At 42.4% G+C, this 15,355-nt stretch overlaps 1 protein-coding gene across 1 annotated transcript in view; it reads left to right on the forward strand.

The window, feature by feature from the left end:
• The window catches only part of csmd2 (CUB and Sushi multiple domains 2), a 1,856,113-nt gene that overhangs the window by 1,760,099 nt on the left and 80,659 nt on the right, over window positions 1-15,355 (forward strand). Inside the window, exons 60-61 of the mRNA XM_078566065.1 lie at window positions 11,900-12,076; window positions 13,249-13,428. Of these exons, the coding sequence (XP_078422191.1) occupies window positions 11,900-12,076; window positions 13,249-13,428 (357 nt within the window). The remainder of the gene's footprint in view (window positions 1-11,899; window positions 12,077-13,248; window positions 13,429-15,355) is intronic.

The following is a 15,355-nucleotide window of genomic DNA, read 5'->3' on the forward strand; positions in this document are numbered from 1 at the left end:
GCTTCTGATTGGCCCTCCAACTTTGAGAGGCCATCCCCTGTCCATTAATTGGCCACCTTGGGGAAGATCACAATGAGTGACCATTTCCCGCACAGTGCGGGCTTTTGACCCCATCTTGCCCTGGCAGCAGGGAATCCTGCCCTCAGTCTCTAAACTACTCTATATGGTTCATCCAGTTGATTTTATCATCAGTGGATATTCATGATAGGGGATTCGGCGATGGTAATATTATTGAATGTCAAGGGAAGATAGAGAGGCTATCTCTTGTTAGAGAGATGCTTAGCATTTGTGTGGCGTGAATGTTACTTGACACTTATCAGCCCAAGCCTGGATATTGTCCAAGTCCTGTTGCATGCGGATGCAGACTGCTGCATTATCTGAGTAATTATGAATAGAGTTGAACGCTGTACAACCATCAGCGAATAGTCCCACTTCTGCCCTTACAATAGAGGGAAGGTCATTGATGAAGCAGCTGATGATAGTTGATGCTACATCACAAACAGTGGTGACTCACATGGGAATCCATCTTTGCTTGGCATAGAATACAAGAAGTGAAGCAATTAAGTTAATTGACCACAGTTATTGGCAGAAAACATTGTGACGTCCCTCAAGGAATGTGGATTTAATCACTTTACAACTAGTCCTAAATACCAACAAAATAATGACAAAGCAAAGAGAGTGGTGAAAGCAATAAAGGAAAAGACCTGTACTTGGCATTATTAACATGGAAATGGCTATATTTCAGTGGAATCATGAAAGACAGCCAAGAACAATGCTACCAGCATTAACAAGTCTTGTACCTCAGTGGCCATATTTGTACAACTGCTGGAAAAAAGAGGACTAGATGCCCCAGCAAGTGGAAAACTGTATCTTAAGATAGTCAGAATTCTACCAAATCTGAGTGTGGGTGAAAGGTTCAAAGACCAAAGGAATAATACAACAATAAACCTCATGACCTCAATCATGTGGAGTATCGACACCAACTGATTCTATAAAATGAAACCGGAATCATCTTGTTCATTCCCAAACTACAAGAAAAAGACACACCTACAGAGTTTGAAAGACATGTTCAGCCAAAGCAAATAAGACAAAAATGCACTACAATTAGATCGGAGATCACAAAATTTCGAGTAACAGGAAGGCAGTGTTATCGAGGCAAGATCCAGGAGAATATCTATCCCCTACAAAAGGACCAGACAAACAATTTTATGGGAATATCTTGGATTGATCTGGTTCAGGAAAAGGTATAGAAGGGTGAAACCATGACCTTATCATTCCCTTTGAAGTGTATGCTTAGGTGCTATATTTTATATGTACAATGTAAATAATGTCAGAAAGGGGATCTTTGAGAAAGTGGGTATAGTCCAGTTTGGAAAAGTGTGTAATTGCATAGTTTTCCTGGCCAAGCCAGAGACTATAATATTCCTGAAATACATGTGCAAGAACTTTTGTAAGACCTTGTGGAGTTGAGGCATATTTTTAGAAGGACCCATAATGCATCCGTTTTGCTATTAAATGTTATTTGTTAACATTTGAGCAAACAAAACTAGACATGAATGTTTTCAGGAGAACAGGAACTAAATGATCCTTCTGTTCTTTTCCACTAAGAAAACAAATCACAGAATTTATTTGATGCAAAGTTCAGAGCAACAAACGTTTTGCTTTAGAGTTCCATCTTTTCACTTGGATTAGGAATTAAGCACTTACATTTTATTGCTGAATATAAAGCTTTCTTTTCTGTTCTCTCACGTTTTGATCCCCCTTTCAGATGAATCTAGCTCTATTCCACAGAATAATTAAACAAAGTTCTAAAGAGTTGTAGTACAAGTACACAATACTGCAGATGCTGGAAATCTGGAATAAAAGCAGAAAATTCTGGAAATCTTCAGTAGGTCAGCCTACTTCTCTTCCATGAATGCCTTGAGGAAGTTCTGCTCTTCATTCCAGCAAGTTATATTTGACTCTTTTACTTTGCTCACGTTCACTGCTCTCTGCTTTACTTCTCGTGTCTTTACTTGCCCCTCTACCATCCATTATTGCCCCGCACCATCATCCCTTTGGTAGTTTAATCTCTCCTGCCTTTCACCCTATCACATACCTTCCTTCCTCCCCTCCCCCTTTCCCTGCCTCTGTACTTTCTCTGTGACTTTTTCCAATTCTGAAAAAAGATCATCAACCTGAAACAGCAGCTGAATTTTCCCAGAAGCGGCCATAGCAAAACATTGGTCATGATCTTCCTGGAGCTGACCAATTAAGAAGTCACCTCCGTACAATTAGAAAGGTTGGCGGACCAGGGAACATGGGGACACAATAGTGGGGGCCGCAGCAATGTTCAGCCAGCAGCTCCACTGGGAGAGGTGGACATGCTGATTTAGGTAGGAGAACGCCTCCAGGTAGAGCCCTCTGAAGAATTATAAAATTGTTATAAGTAAGTGTGGCCACAGCTTCCAGGCCATCAGGATGGAGGGGAAATCCCTCCACAGGCTGGCCTGTGAACATGGCTGTGGCCCTCTGATTCCCGTAGATCTCCGACAGGGGATATAATGGAGACATCATAGATCCCCGGCTGGCCATCTGGAGGCTGTCTCCAGGAAATGCCTTGGCTTCGTCGATGAGAAAGATCCTGGCAGCATCACCAATTTGCCCCCTACGTGGGCACTAAATTGAGTCTGATTTGCTACAGCCACTCCAGGCAGGTGACCAGTGCCAGTCTGACCCAATCTCTGGTAATATCGCTCAGATGCAGGCTCACATTGGAGAATCACCCCAATCTGAGTTGCTGCAATTTTGCACCTGGTTCAACCTCCAAATCCATTTCTCCATGGCACCAGGAGAATTGAGCCCATTAAACTTTGTTCCTTTCTCCACAGATGCTGTCTAACCTGCTACACATTTCCAGCAATTTTTGTTTTTATGACTAAAGAATAGAAACAGCAGTCTTTTCAACTCTAGGACCCAGGTTGAATCCCATCCAGATTAATGGAATTAAAGTTCCCCACTATGGCAGTACCAATCCTCAGTCTCAAACTGATCTTGCTGAGTCGACAGCACAAAACCATCCATAATTTGGCACCATGCTTACAGCCACACTGTGAGAGGCCAACAGTAGTGGTAAACTGAAATGTCATATTGATGAGGTAACAGTGTGTAAGTTTACGGTTTATTATCCTACTTGTTGCTGAATCCAGCAATTATCTTGAAACCATTCAATTATTTATTGCATATTTGTCTATCATCCAAATGTTGCTAAACTGAGGAATTAAAATTGACTCATACACTGTTCTATGTTTTATGGCATCACTTATACAAAAAATAAGATTCAAGCTTATATTAGAATTTAGCTCAGAAATGTATACAAATTTTATTATCATCTATAATAAAGAACTGGCTATGAAATGCATTCAATATATATGGATTTTTTAAAAATTGTAGTTTAATTAAATGCATTTAGTAAGTTAATCAATTAATAAATGTAGTACACAGTTTAATATTACTTAAGTATAGTCAATAAATTAATTATGCTAAAATTTGCAGATGGGCAACACCTCCCAAACCCATGACCTTCACCACCTTGAAGAATAAGAGCAGAAGGAGCATTGAAACTCCAAGCTCCCCTTGAAGCCGCACACCATCCTGACTTGGAAATATATTACCATTTCTTCATCATAGCTGGGACAAAATCGTGGAACTCCTGACCTAACAGCATTGTGAGAATAGAGTTCCCACCACTTAAAACATCCACATTTAAAATTGGAGTCTAAATATATCAGCCTGAATGTGGTAACCATTAGCCATTCGCATTCATGTCACTTTCCCAAAGCTGTTGGTTATAATGTCTTAAGCGTTCAATTTATTTGGGCAGAAACTGCTATTCTTACTCATGAGTTCATACCTTGCAGACTTGATCTAAGACATTTTAAGTTATCTGCTTGGGAATTACACAAGTTATCAGAGTCACATACAAAAGAATGCATTTCATTTCTGTTCAGATTTATGAGCAGCAACATGTGGAATATCAGTGCTGAGAAACTGATAACTTCTCCATTGACTTTTGTGTCCTTCATGGTTACTGGGCATTCCAAGAGGCATTGGGGCAGGGGGTGAGGGCATTTTCAGCTCGTTTCACTTCACCTGTGGTGCTCAGCAAACCTGCTGTACACATTCCTCTGGCCCTCACTTCAAGGCCTGTCTCCTCATTGCCAGAATTGGCAGCAGTAGCTGACTGTATTTGCAGTGCATGCTTGGTTGCATTGGCAGGCCGGATGCACCTTCTGTTTTAATAAAAATACAATACTGCAGATGCCGGAAATCTGAAACAAAAACAGAAAATGCTGGAAAAACTCAGCAGGTCTAGCAGCATCTGTGGAGAGAGAAACAGAGTTAACGTTTCGCGTCTGTAGGGCCCTTGGGGTCTCTCTCTCCGCAGATGCTGCCAGACATGCTGAGTTTTTCCAGCATTTTCTGTTTTTGTTTCGCACTTTCTATTTGTTTGGCTGAATCCTCTGCAGCATCTGCTTCCGTTTCAACTTGGATTGGAGACCAAGAGTGCACAAGGAAACCCAGAAAAGATCGCACAGTTGTTGCACTGTTCCCTGACATTACAGGTTTTATGAAACTCTTTGGCCAAGATTTTCCAGCCCTGTCATGGCGGACGGAACTCGCCGCCGGTCATTCGGTGGCCCAGCCAAAAATCCGTTGACTTTCGGGTGGGGCCGGACGATCCCGCCCCTTATCTTGGTTTAATGGCTCGCCCTCAAAACCTTTCATTGCCATATTTAAAAGCATTAATCCAGATATTAAAAGTCTTTATTTTATTTTTCCCACTCCACCATATTCTGTTGTCCATTTTGAAAACGTGTCAGTCAATGTATCATAGTGGGAGAATCACATTCACACGAACACCTACTGTAAGATGTTGGCATTGTGCCTTCATCACAAGGACTGTAGCAAAAGAGAAGGCCCAGCAGCAGCTTTAGGGGAAACTGGAGAATGGCAGTAAGTGCTGGCCTTGCCAGAGACACCCATATCCCAAGAATTATTGCTTCAGTTAAGACTTCTACACAATGTGAGTCATCCTCCATGAGTCAAATGTAAATGGTTCCAATTCAAAGGAGTCAACTCAAACCATCTGCCACAGATACTTTGGCAGAACAGAAATATTCTTGCAGTGAGCTGAATTTGTTCTCCTATCTGCATATTTAGAAGAAGTCTTGACTATTTGTTCAAGCTGCTTGTTTAATCCTGGTTATCATCAACTTGGTAAAGCTTCTTTCCTATATGTTCTGATCCTCCCCCATTGTCCTGCATTAACCTGTCCAGTATCTTAAAGTTTACTGATGTAAAAATCTCCAGATGAGTAGCCTTTAAAGATAGAAAATGCTGGAAAAACTCAGCAGGTCTGGCAGCATCTGTAGAGAGAGAAACAGAGTTACCATTTCAAGTCCAAAATGACTTCTTCAGAACTGTTCCAGAATTCCGAAGAAAAGTCATATTGGACATGAAACAGTAACTCTGTTTCTCTCTCTACAGATGCTGCCAGACCTGCTGAGTTTTTCCAGCATTTTCTGTTTTAATTTCAGATTTCCAGCATCCTCAGTATTTTGCTCTTATTTCAGCCTTTAGAAGGAGTCCAATCTGAAATATTGATTCTCCTTCCGTGGTTTAGGATGATATCAGTTTGCTCTGGATGTCTCTGTATACATTCTCCATTGCTCAGCATACAGACTTTGTCTTCTTGAAGCATGATTTTATCAACTGCACCTGATTTTTTTTTTCTAGCTGAACTGCTTTTTTAAAAATTTCATCCACATATGCCTTTGTCTCGGTCTGAAGGCTTTGATCTATTTTGGAATTCTCCTCAGCTGGAGCTTATGACAGTGTATCTGCTGACAGTCGATTTTGCCTTTATGTATGAACTCATCTGCAGAAATCTGATGACGTGGGTGAAACCATTGTATCCTGGAAGGTAGTTCCATCAGTGTTGGCATGGGCCAGAGAGGCACTAATAGATTAATATGTCCCACCCCAATATGGAAAGATTTTCTAATGAGGCACTGTATTCATAAAGTCCTTGCCATTCCCATCACACCACGCTCCCCCCCACTCCTCTTTTTCTTTGAGTGCATCTGTAATGGGCTTTAACATGAGGTATCTGCTACTGGAAAGCAATAACCTTGCTTGGATTCTCTCCAAGGTACAAGGACTTTCTCCATAGCTTAAATCACTTAGACCAGGAACCATCTTGACAGCATTTCTCTGCAACTTTTCTAGAAGCAAAATGTCTTCCTTGAAGTGAGGGCCTAAACGATTAGTAGTATTTCCAAAGAGATCTCACCAAGGCCTTGTATCACTGTGCTTCTAATCTTATACTAAACAGCTCAAGCAGTATAACTGAGGAGTCTATTTGCTTGGCTGACACCGTGTTTAATCTTTTAGTGTGCAGTCACTTCCAATTGTCCTTCCCTCCATGAATGTTTATAAAAATCCATGGCTTTTTAAAAATGTATTCATGGGATAAGGGTGTTTTGGCAAGGCATTGACGATCCCTTAATTGCCCTTGAGAAGGTGGTGCTGTTACCCTCTGTACCTACATTTTGTACACCTATATACATAACTGCACACTTAGCTACATGACTAATCATGGGCCCATTTCCCCAATCAATTTTCTCTTTGCACTTATGCTTCTGTGATTTCATTCCAAGTTTTTTCAGGGGATCTCCTAAACATAACTTTTACAGGCAAGAAATGAACTTCTACTGCAATCAGGTATTAATGCTATGAGACTGCCTTCTCCTCACAATCAAACCGGAATGCAAAGGATCAGCTCCATAGGATGCCAAATGTTTCAGCATCCTTCAGTAAACTGTAAGCCAACAAGCCCATCTGTAAGAAGAAATCAATGATAATTCAAACTACATTTTTAAAGATCCCGACAATAGATTGATTATCTGCTCAATTGCAGTTGTAAACAATGCACATCCCTTAAGCCATATGCAGCTTGCTGTTCAACCTCAGGGGCTCTGTTTAACTGAACAATCTACCAGTATCTATCATGTAAACTCATTAGCACTGTGCTGGGAAGATGAATATTTGAATTCTTTTTTGGCAGCAGGAATCTGGAGAAATGTGTGTACCTCTGAGAGATTTGTGAAGACTTATGCAAGACAATGGTTGGGGAAATCTGTCAAAAGCTGCTTGTCACGCATAGAGAGATTAGAGCATCACTTGATCCATGAAAGCCCATTTACTTCAGTTGGCAGCTGTGGAGTGAGATATTAAGTTTGTGTGAAAGCTGGCATGGAATCCGTTTCACATTGAATCTTGGCACGGGAGGGACTTTGACGTTGATACCGATGAGGCCAACCTTTATTTTCCTCTAAATTTACATCTTCCCCCTCCCCTTCTGTGATACCTAGCAATGATTTTAGCCAAGGATCTTGGTTACCCACCAAGACTAAAGATATTCTTTCAGTGACTATTCAGCAATGTGCGCAAGAGGACACAGCAGGAGTGATTAAAGCATCCAAATTACCTTCCACCCTTTGCTTCTTGAATGTATGCCCAAGGCTAAAGCTTTCCATGTGGGCGGATATAAACAGGTATCCCAGTAAATAAGAGGCCTGTGTACTGTTGTTACTGCCACTAAGAATTTGCCATCCCATTCTGCTGACTTACTTCAAAAGGAAAAATAAATTGTTGTTTTATGATTGATGGTGTTAATTAAATCCCTTTTTGGGTCAATTTCAGCAACAATTGGAATGAGCCAGGCTCACTTCTCTCTGTTGGTTATAAGGTCCTACATGAAATTCGTTTGGTATTCGCCATCAAGTTCCTAGTGTGCGCAAGTCTACGTTCCAAAACTAGCCATTTATTCTGCACTAATTAGCACTGAACTGGCAATCTCAGCCAGATAAGCTGTGAGGCCGGCTGGTGTGTGAAGTAAAAGTGTCACCCTGGTGCTGGAGAGGGGTTTTTCTTGGACCAGAGTAAAATAAATTTCACTCTGCTTTGGGCTAGTGTTGGCTGTCGCTGCTGGGGAGTCCTTGATGCTGACATCCAAATTACAATGTGTTTTATCGGCAACAGCGACATCCCTCATCTTCAACAGCATGAAAGAAAAACAGAAACAGAAAAAAAAATTTCAGAGCTCACTTTTCAAAGGGTCCTTATTCCATATCAAATGATACCTTAGCAGGATAACTTGTACATTGCAGTGTTCTTTTGTTTGTGCAGGGTATATATTAATTTATAGCAATGGTTCTCAAACTGTAGGACGCAGCTTACAATGATACAATCTGAGTGAATAATACACCATTAATTATTCAAAATCAAAGGGAAATTTAGCAGGGAATCTATAAAATTAAATGATGATTAAAAGCTATTGCTAGCAGCTCCGTCACAGTGTGTGTTTGAAATTCTTTGTGCTAATGGGCAGCAAGAACTGGATATAGTTAACCAGGTTCACTTCATCTCACTAATGATGTGACAACTTCAGTCAGAATTCCATTGCTGCCCAACTCTCAGCCAGGACTCCCCTATAGCTGAACTCCCAGCCAGGACTCCCCTATTCCCTAACTCCCAGCCAGGACTTCCCTATAGCTGAACTCCCAGCCAGGACTCCCCTATAGCTGAACTCCCAGCCAGGACTCCCCTATTCCCTAACTCCCAGCCAGGACTCCCCTATTCCCTGACTCCCAGCCAGGACTCCCCTATTCCCTAACTCCCAGCCAGGACTCCCCTATAGCTGAACTCCCAGCCAGGACTCCCCTATACCCAAACTCCCAGCCAGAACTCCCCTATTCCCTAACTCCCAGCCAGGACTCCCCTATTCCCTAACTCCCAGCCAGGACTCCCCTATTCCCTAACTCCCAGCCAGGACTCCCCTATAGCTGAACTCCCAGCCAGGACTCTCCTATTCCCTAACTCCCAGCCAGGACTCCCCTATTCCCTGACTCCCAGCCAGGACTCCCCTATTCCCTAACTCCCAGCCAGGACTCCCCTATAGCTGAACTCCCAGCCAGGACTCCCCTATACCCAAACTCCCAGCCAGGACTCCCCTATTCCCTAACTCCCAGCCAGGACTCCCCTATTCCCTAACTCCCAGCCAGGACTCCATCATTCCTTAACTCCCAACCAAGAATCCACCGCTCCCTAACTGCTAAACTTTTCTGGATCATTATTGGTCAGCCAGTGAATTCTGATACATTTGATCTCAAACCTCCCTTGTCTCACCTTCCTTCTCTTTGGAGCAGGCAAGTACAGATCCACAGTGGTGCAGTCCTTACCCTTTGCAATCCTTACCCTCACAGTGCTTATCGCTTGCAGTACCTACCCCTCGCAGTGCTTTTCCCACACAATACTTCCCCTCGCAGTGTTTTCCCCTTGCAGCATTTGCCTCTTGCAGCGTTTAACTCTCACAGCTTTTACCCCCACAGTTCCTACCCCTCGCAGCACTCGCCCCTCGTAGCACTCACCCCTCACTGTGCTCACCCCTTGCAGTACTTACCCCATGCAGTCCTTTCCCTTTGCAGGCCTTGGCCCCCACAGTATTTACATCTCAGAGTGTATACCCATCATAGTCCTTCCTCCTCGCTGTGCTTTTCCCTTCCTTAGCTCCCATATTCTTTGTTTTTAAAGGTGCTTATCAATTGAGAAAATCACCACTTATGGTGTTTACCACTACAGTTACTTCCAATTTACCATGAACATCTCTCGATCAGTGATTACAAGACAAATTACTATGTTTACAGTGCCCTTCTAACTGACAGTTTATGTTTCATAATGTTATCTCATTCTACCTCCTACTCCCCCATAATATTCATAGTTGCGCTAAAAATTAATCCCTTCATTTGCTAATTTAGAAGTGAAAGTTTCTAGTGTCCTTCTGCTGTCAGTAAAATTAGGCTGATTTGTAGTTTAGCAGTTATTGCATGTGCACCAATGAAAAGCATGGGACAAACCAGATGATTTGCTCAAAGGCTACAAGCATCACAGACTGATGATCTCAAAGACAGCAGGTTTGTGCTTTGCATCTTCTGATCTGATTCTGATGGTGGGAATGGCAAAGATGCTGTGAGGGTAGAGACAGTTATTGCAGGAAAGCTTTGTAAATTACCTGCTGTAAAATAGAGCAGAATTTATAAATCAGTGACTATTTTTGTAATGTAGCATTTATTGTATGAGTAGGAGTGGGAGGGACTCAATGAAGAATAAACAGCTTAATCTTTGGTTTCCAAGCAAGCAGGCAGTGAGTTAATTTACTCACTATTGTTTTTGTAAGAAGCCTGGAGCTGGAGATTATAAAAGTAATTAGAAGATGCAATAGGTAAATGTGTCAGTTCCATTTATCAAAAGAGATTTCATCTTCAATCACAGAACTGGGCAAAAGGGTGCTTTATAAATGTGAACAGAATCATTCATTAAAATCTGTCAAATAGTGGCTGTAAGGAGTGTATAGATTTAGTGTGTGTATGAGAGACACAGACGGACATTCAGGAATGCAGCATTCAGAAGGCATAGAGAGAGATTAGAATACATAAAGCCACAAATAAATCCCTCATCCTGTAGACTGCAACATTTAAAAGGGGCAAAGAATTGACGGAGGAGGAGTTCTGAGTCAAGAGCAACAGTAAAAGCTAAGATGAAGCTTCTGACCCCAGACACTCTATCTGAAAGAGAAAGGAAAGGGTATCAGTTGAAAGAATAGTAAGTTTGTCAGTGTTGTTGTTGTAACTTGGATCAGTTTTATTGTTGCAGTACTTGGTACATTCTCATGTGTGTTTACAGAAATGAACTAATGGAGCATTGGCACTGCTCTTACCTGATGTTGACAAAGTTGCTTTAATCAAGACTGTCCAGTGTCAGTGTTTTGGGACGAGATTGATGAGCATTCCATAATTGCAACACAAAGGAACCAATCTGATCTCAAGTGAGAAAGTCTCAGCATGGGAATGGAAACCACTCTATGATGCAATCCCTTACTATTACTGAAATAGATGAGTGGACAAAGGTCTTTACAAGAAAATAATTGATCGAGACAAACTGAGACATGTTGTAAAAGCCTGTCCACCATCTACAAGGCACATGTCAGGAGTGACTTGCCTGGATGAGTGCAGCTCCCACAACACTCAAGAAGCTCAACACCGTCTAGGACAAAGCAGCCCACATGTTTGGCACTCCACCCGCCATCTTAAACTTTCACTCCCTCCACCACCAATGCATTGTGGCAGCAGTGTGCACCATGTACAAGATGCACTGCAGCAACTCACCAAGGCTCCTTCAACAGCACCTTCAAAACCCGTGACCCCTACCACCTAGAAGGACAAGGGCAGCAGGTGCATGGGAACGCCACCACTTGCAAGTGCCCCATCAAGCCACTTAGCATCCTGACTTGGAACTATATTACTGTTCCTTTATTGTCGCTGGGTCAAAATCCTGAAACTCCCTTCCTAACGGCACTTTTGGTGTACCTATGCCACATGGACTGCAGTGGTTCAAAAAGACAGCTCACCACCACCTTCTCGAGGGTAATTAGGAATAGGCAATAAATGCCGGCCTAGCCAGTCATGCCCACTTCCTGTGAAAGAATAAATTTAAAAAAAACTGTGGATTGCACTGGAGGAAAATCCAGCAGAAAATGGGGAACACAGAGGCCAGTTCTGCGCTGGTTAGTGTCAATTTGTCCTTTTATTAAAAATATAAGTATAGCCTTTTTTGTACTTTCCAAGTATATTTTTGACTAAATCTTTAGACTCTGAGAGAACCATTTAATTTGGCAGTTGGCCTGCGATTTACAGTAGAGAAATAAATGTGGCCCTTGTGGGCCCCTTAGGGGAGATTCCTTTTATTACATCATTGAATTATGGATCCATTTTTGTCATTTTCCTTTCACCTTTGGCAGCTGTGTCCTGTGGAAATCCTGGAACGCCACGCAACGCTAGGATAGTTTACAGCAACAAATTGGTCTTTTCGAGTTCCATTACCTATGCCTGTCGGGAAGGCTATTATTCAACTGGTTTGCTAACTCGACACTGTACTGTGAATGGGACCTGGACCAGTGGCCCTCCACAATGCACAGGTCAGCTTTTTATATCCATTTTCTCTTTTGTGGCAGCTTGGTGTGGTGCTTATCGAAGTTGAATCTAATATCGTTGAGCTGCGATGATATATTGCATGTCACTTTATACATGTAACATGGAGCATTTTAAGCACTCTTTCTTAAACTAAAAGGAAAGAACAAAGCATGAGGAGAATGTACAACATGCACTAGGGAAAGTGTTCATTCCAGCACAAAAGCTTTCTTCTGGCAGGCAGAAATTTGGCAAGCTGACCAATAGTTCTTATTGCATGTTGGGTATGAAAGATAGTCAGATTCATAAGTGATGCAGCATTAATTAAGTCACACCATAATACGCTATAAAAGTGACACTTCGGAGGAAGGAAAATGTCAACTTTGGATCAGAAAGCACTGCTCCCTTTTCATTATAGGCACAGGATGTTAAGTGGTTACTTGTAAGTTTCAATATGCTGATTCTGCCCTTTGCTACATTTTCCCTTGAATTTTAAAATTATGCAAACACAACTTATTCAAGCCCAATTTATTCCAACAAACTTTGACCTTATCTACTTTGCTTACGCCTTGAAAACTCTTAATTTTCCCAATAAGGATTTCCTTTATTTCTTAAAAACTTGATATGTATCAAAGTAAAAGTAAAGTGAAAACACTGGAAACACACTTCTTATTTATCAGTATCTGAACAGGGAATTTAGATTCTGTTGAAAGCATGGAGCGTTGATCTCCCAGTTGTTGATTGAATCTTCTCGATTTCCACCACTTTCTGTGCTTATTTCAGAATTCACATTTGATTTATACTCTCTTAAATTATGTGGCATAGAAAAGAATGACATAACTAAACGTTGAAAATATTTCCCTTTCTGTTAAGTTCTCTCTGGCCTTGCAACAAATCTGAACTGAGACTGTGGGTTGACATACTCCAGCCTTCTGTCAATGACAGACCTTGAGCTGCTGGCCATTAAGTGCACAAAGCCAGGCCCAGTAGCGTGTCTTCCTTAGAGAGCGTGACTGGCATAAAGAATTCACTTTGCTGCAGTAACTGAGAAATATACTGGCAGATTGTGGCACAGAGCAATGCTACACTACACTGCTGTAGTGCACTATATCTTAGTCTGGGTATGGGAAAAACAAAAATGTACTATATTCTGGGTACTCAACTGTCTCATCTCTTGCAGTGATTAATTGTGGCGACCCTGGATTACCAGCCAATGGCATCAGACTAGGCACTGACTTCACCTACAACAAGACAGTGATATTCCAGTGCATGCCTGGTTACACAATGGATCCTTTGCGATATTCCTCTCTCATTTGCACCAAAGACAGAACCTGGAACGGAAGCAGGCCAGCCTGCAGATGTAAGTCAATCATTTGTGAAGATGTACAAACTAGACATGGATGTTAATTGGCTCGTGATCCTAACTCTGTACTTTAATAAGATCATCTGTTACACATTTTTGCTTCCAGGCCCAACTTTCTTTTTTAATTGTCTACTTATGTTTATTTAAGAAGCTTCCTTACATATGAACGGTTTCAGCAATGACTCTAATTACAGAACAGTAGCACATCGGACTACTAAGTGAAAGACTTGAGTTGAGTAGCCAGGGGTATATTTCTCTCATGAAGTGCTAGAGAAATGAATAAATTGCTGAGAATGATGATCATTATCATAAAATTACTTGCTTCCTTAATTATTCTTCCCTTGGGTGAAGTGCTAAAAAGCAAATAACAAAAACAGAGAAAGGAGAAAAAAATCCTGATGTTAATAGCTGTTTAAGCCAATTGGAGGAAAGCTCATTCTGTGTTTCTCAGAAGAGAGATGGTCAGTGTTTACTTCAGGTTTGACCTGGTGTTAGCTTTTGAACAGAAGATCCAGTTCTCCATGTATTGATACAACACTGGCAGAAACAGTGGACAGAACTTTCCAATGCCGCTTGTAGGGGTGTTTGGGGATGCGCCGGGTGGGAAAATCGTGGAAAGTGACATTGCTTCAGGATCATGACATGATCCCACTCTCTTCTGGCTTTCCCCAGGCAACATTGAAGGCGAGCGGGAAACCTGCCTGGATCTGTTGGGTGAGAGCAATTAAAAAGTTGTTGAGGTTGATAAGAAGCCAATTATGAGATGCTTCAGCTCTGAATCCTGGATTTTCCACCATGGAACTCTGTTTCCTGACCTGTCAGCAACTCACCAGAGTTACTGAGACAAATGCACAATGGGAGGAGCTTCTTCAGTGAAACTGACAAGTTGGGAAGCCTTTGAAGAGCTCCAACCATGGCCATTGAGAGACTAATAGTCAAAGCACTTCTCTCAAAGAGTGCTTTCTTTTCACTGCTTAACAGGTGATTGTTAACTTCCTGGAAGGCACTTCACCTATCTAGCATTGCACTCGCTTCTAGCTGCACTTCCGTACTGCCAGCCTTCACCGCAGCATGGGACCAGTTTATGCAGCTCCACCTTCCATCACTTGGGGTCAAGAGCAAAGACCACACCACCACCAAAAGAAGCAGCAAGGGCAGCAGCAGCAGCAGCAGCTGGCTTCTCCATAACCGTTCTCACGACATGCGTGAACACCAGTGCCTCAGGAGGTTCCGGTTCTCATGGCATGTCGCTGCTGATATCTGCAGCTTCCTGGAACAAGGCCTCCTTCCCAATGGACCAGGTGGGTACATATTACCAATGGCTGACCAGGGTGCCTGCCACTGGATGGCCACTACCAGCCCTGTCCCCAACCCCTGGGTCTCTGTCCCTCAATAAGCTACATGCACTCATGTCATGTAAGGAGAGATAGCATAGAGGTGTAAGTGTTTTCATTGGTTTCTGTGAAGAAGAAGGAAGGACACCATTGTGGAGGTTTACTACGAGGCATGGGTTTGAAAAGGCTACAGGCCATGGATGATTGGGATGTGAAGTTTTTAGAGATAGGGGTGATTGGAGCGGCAAGGTAGGTTGACCTGAGGAATGCTGTGCAGGAGAATGCTGGGTACGTCACAGTGTGCAACATGGCACCAGAAAATGTTACGATACTTACCTGTCATGCCTCTGTCTCCAGGTTGAAGGGAGCACAATTCTGCTGTTGACTTCCTCGGCCACTTCCATCCGTTACTACTTGGTTGGAGCAGTTGTCCTCTTCCTCCTGCCTTTGGGAGAACTCACCTCACTGCAGCCCCTCAGATCCTGCAGGACAACCTCCAGATATGAGTGAGAGACCCAGGAAGCAGCCTTCCCAAGTCTCCTCTCCATTCCTGTGGTTGCTACAGTGTCAAAAATCCAAGTGCGAGTGAG

This window comes from Cetorhinus maximus, chromosome 21 (assembly GCF_964194155.1).
Source record: "Cetorhinus maximus chromosome 21, sCetMax3.hap1.1, whole genome shotgun sequence".
Classification (NCBI taxonomy): Eukaryota; Metazoa; Chordata; class Chondrichthyes; order Lamniformes; family Cetorhinidae; genus Cetorhinus; species Cetorhinus maximus.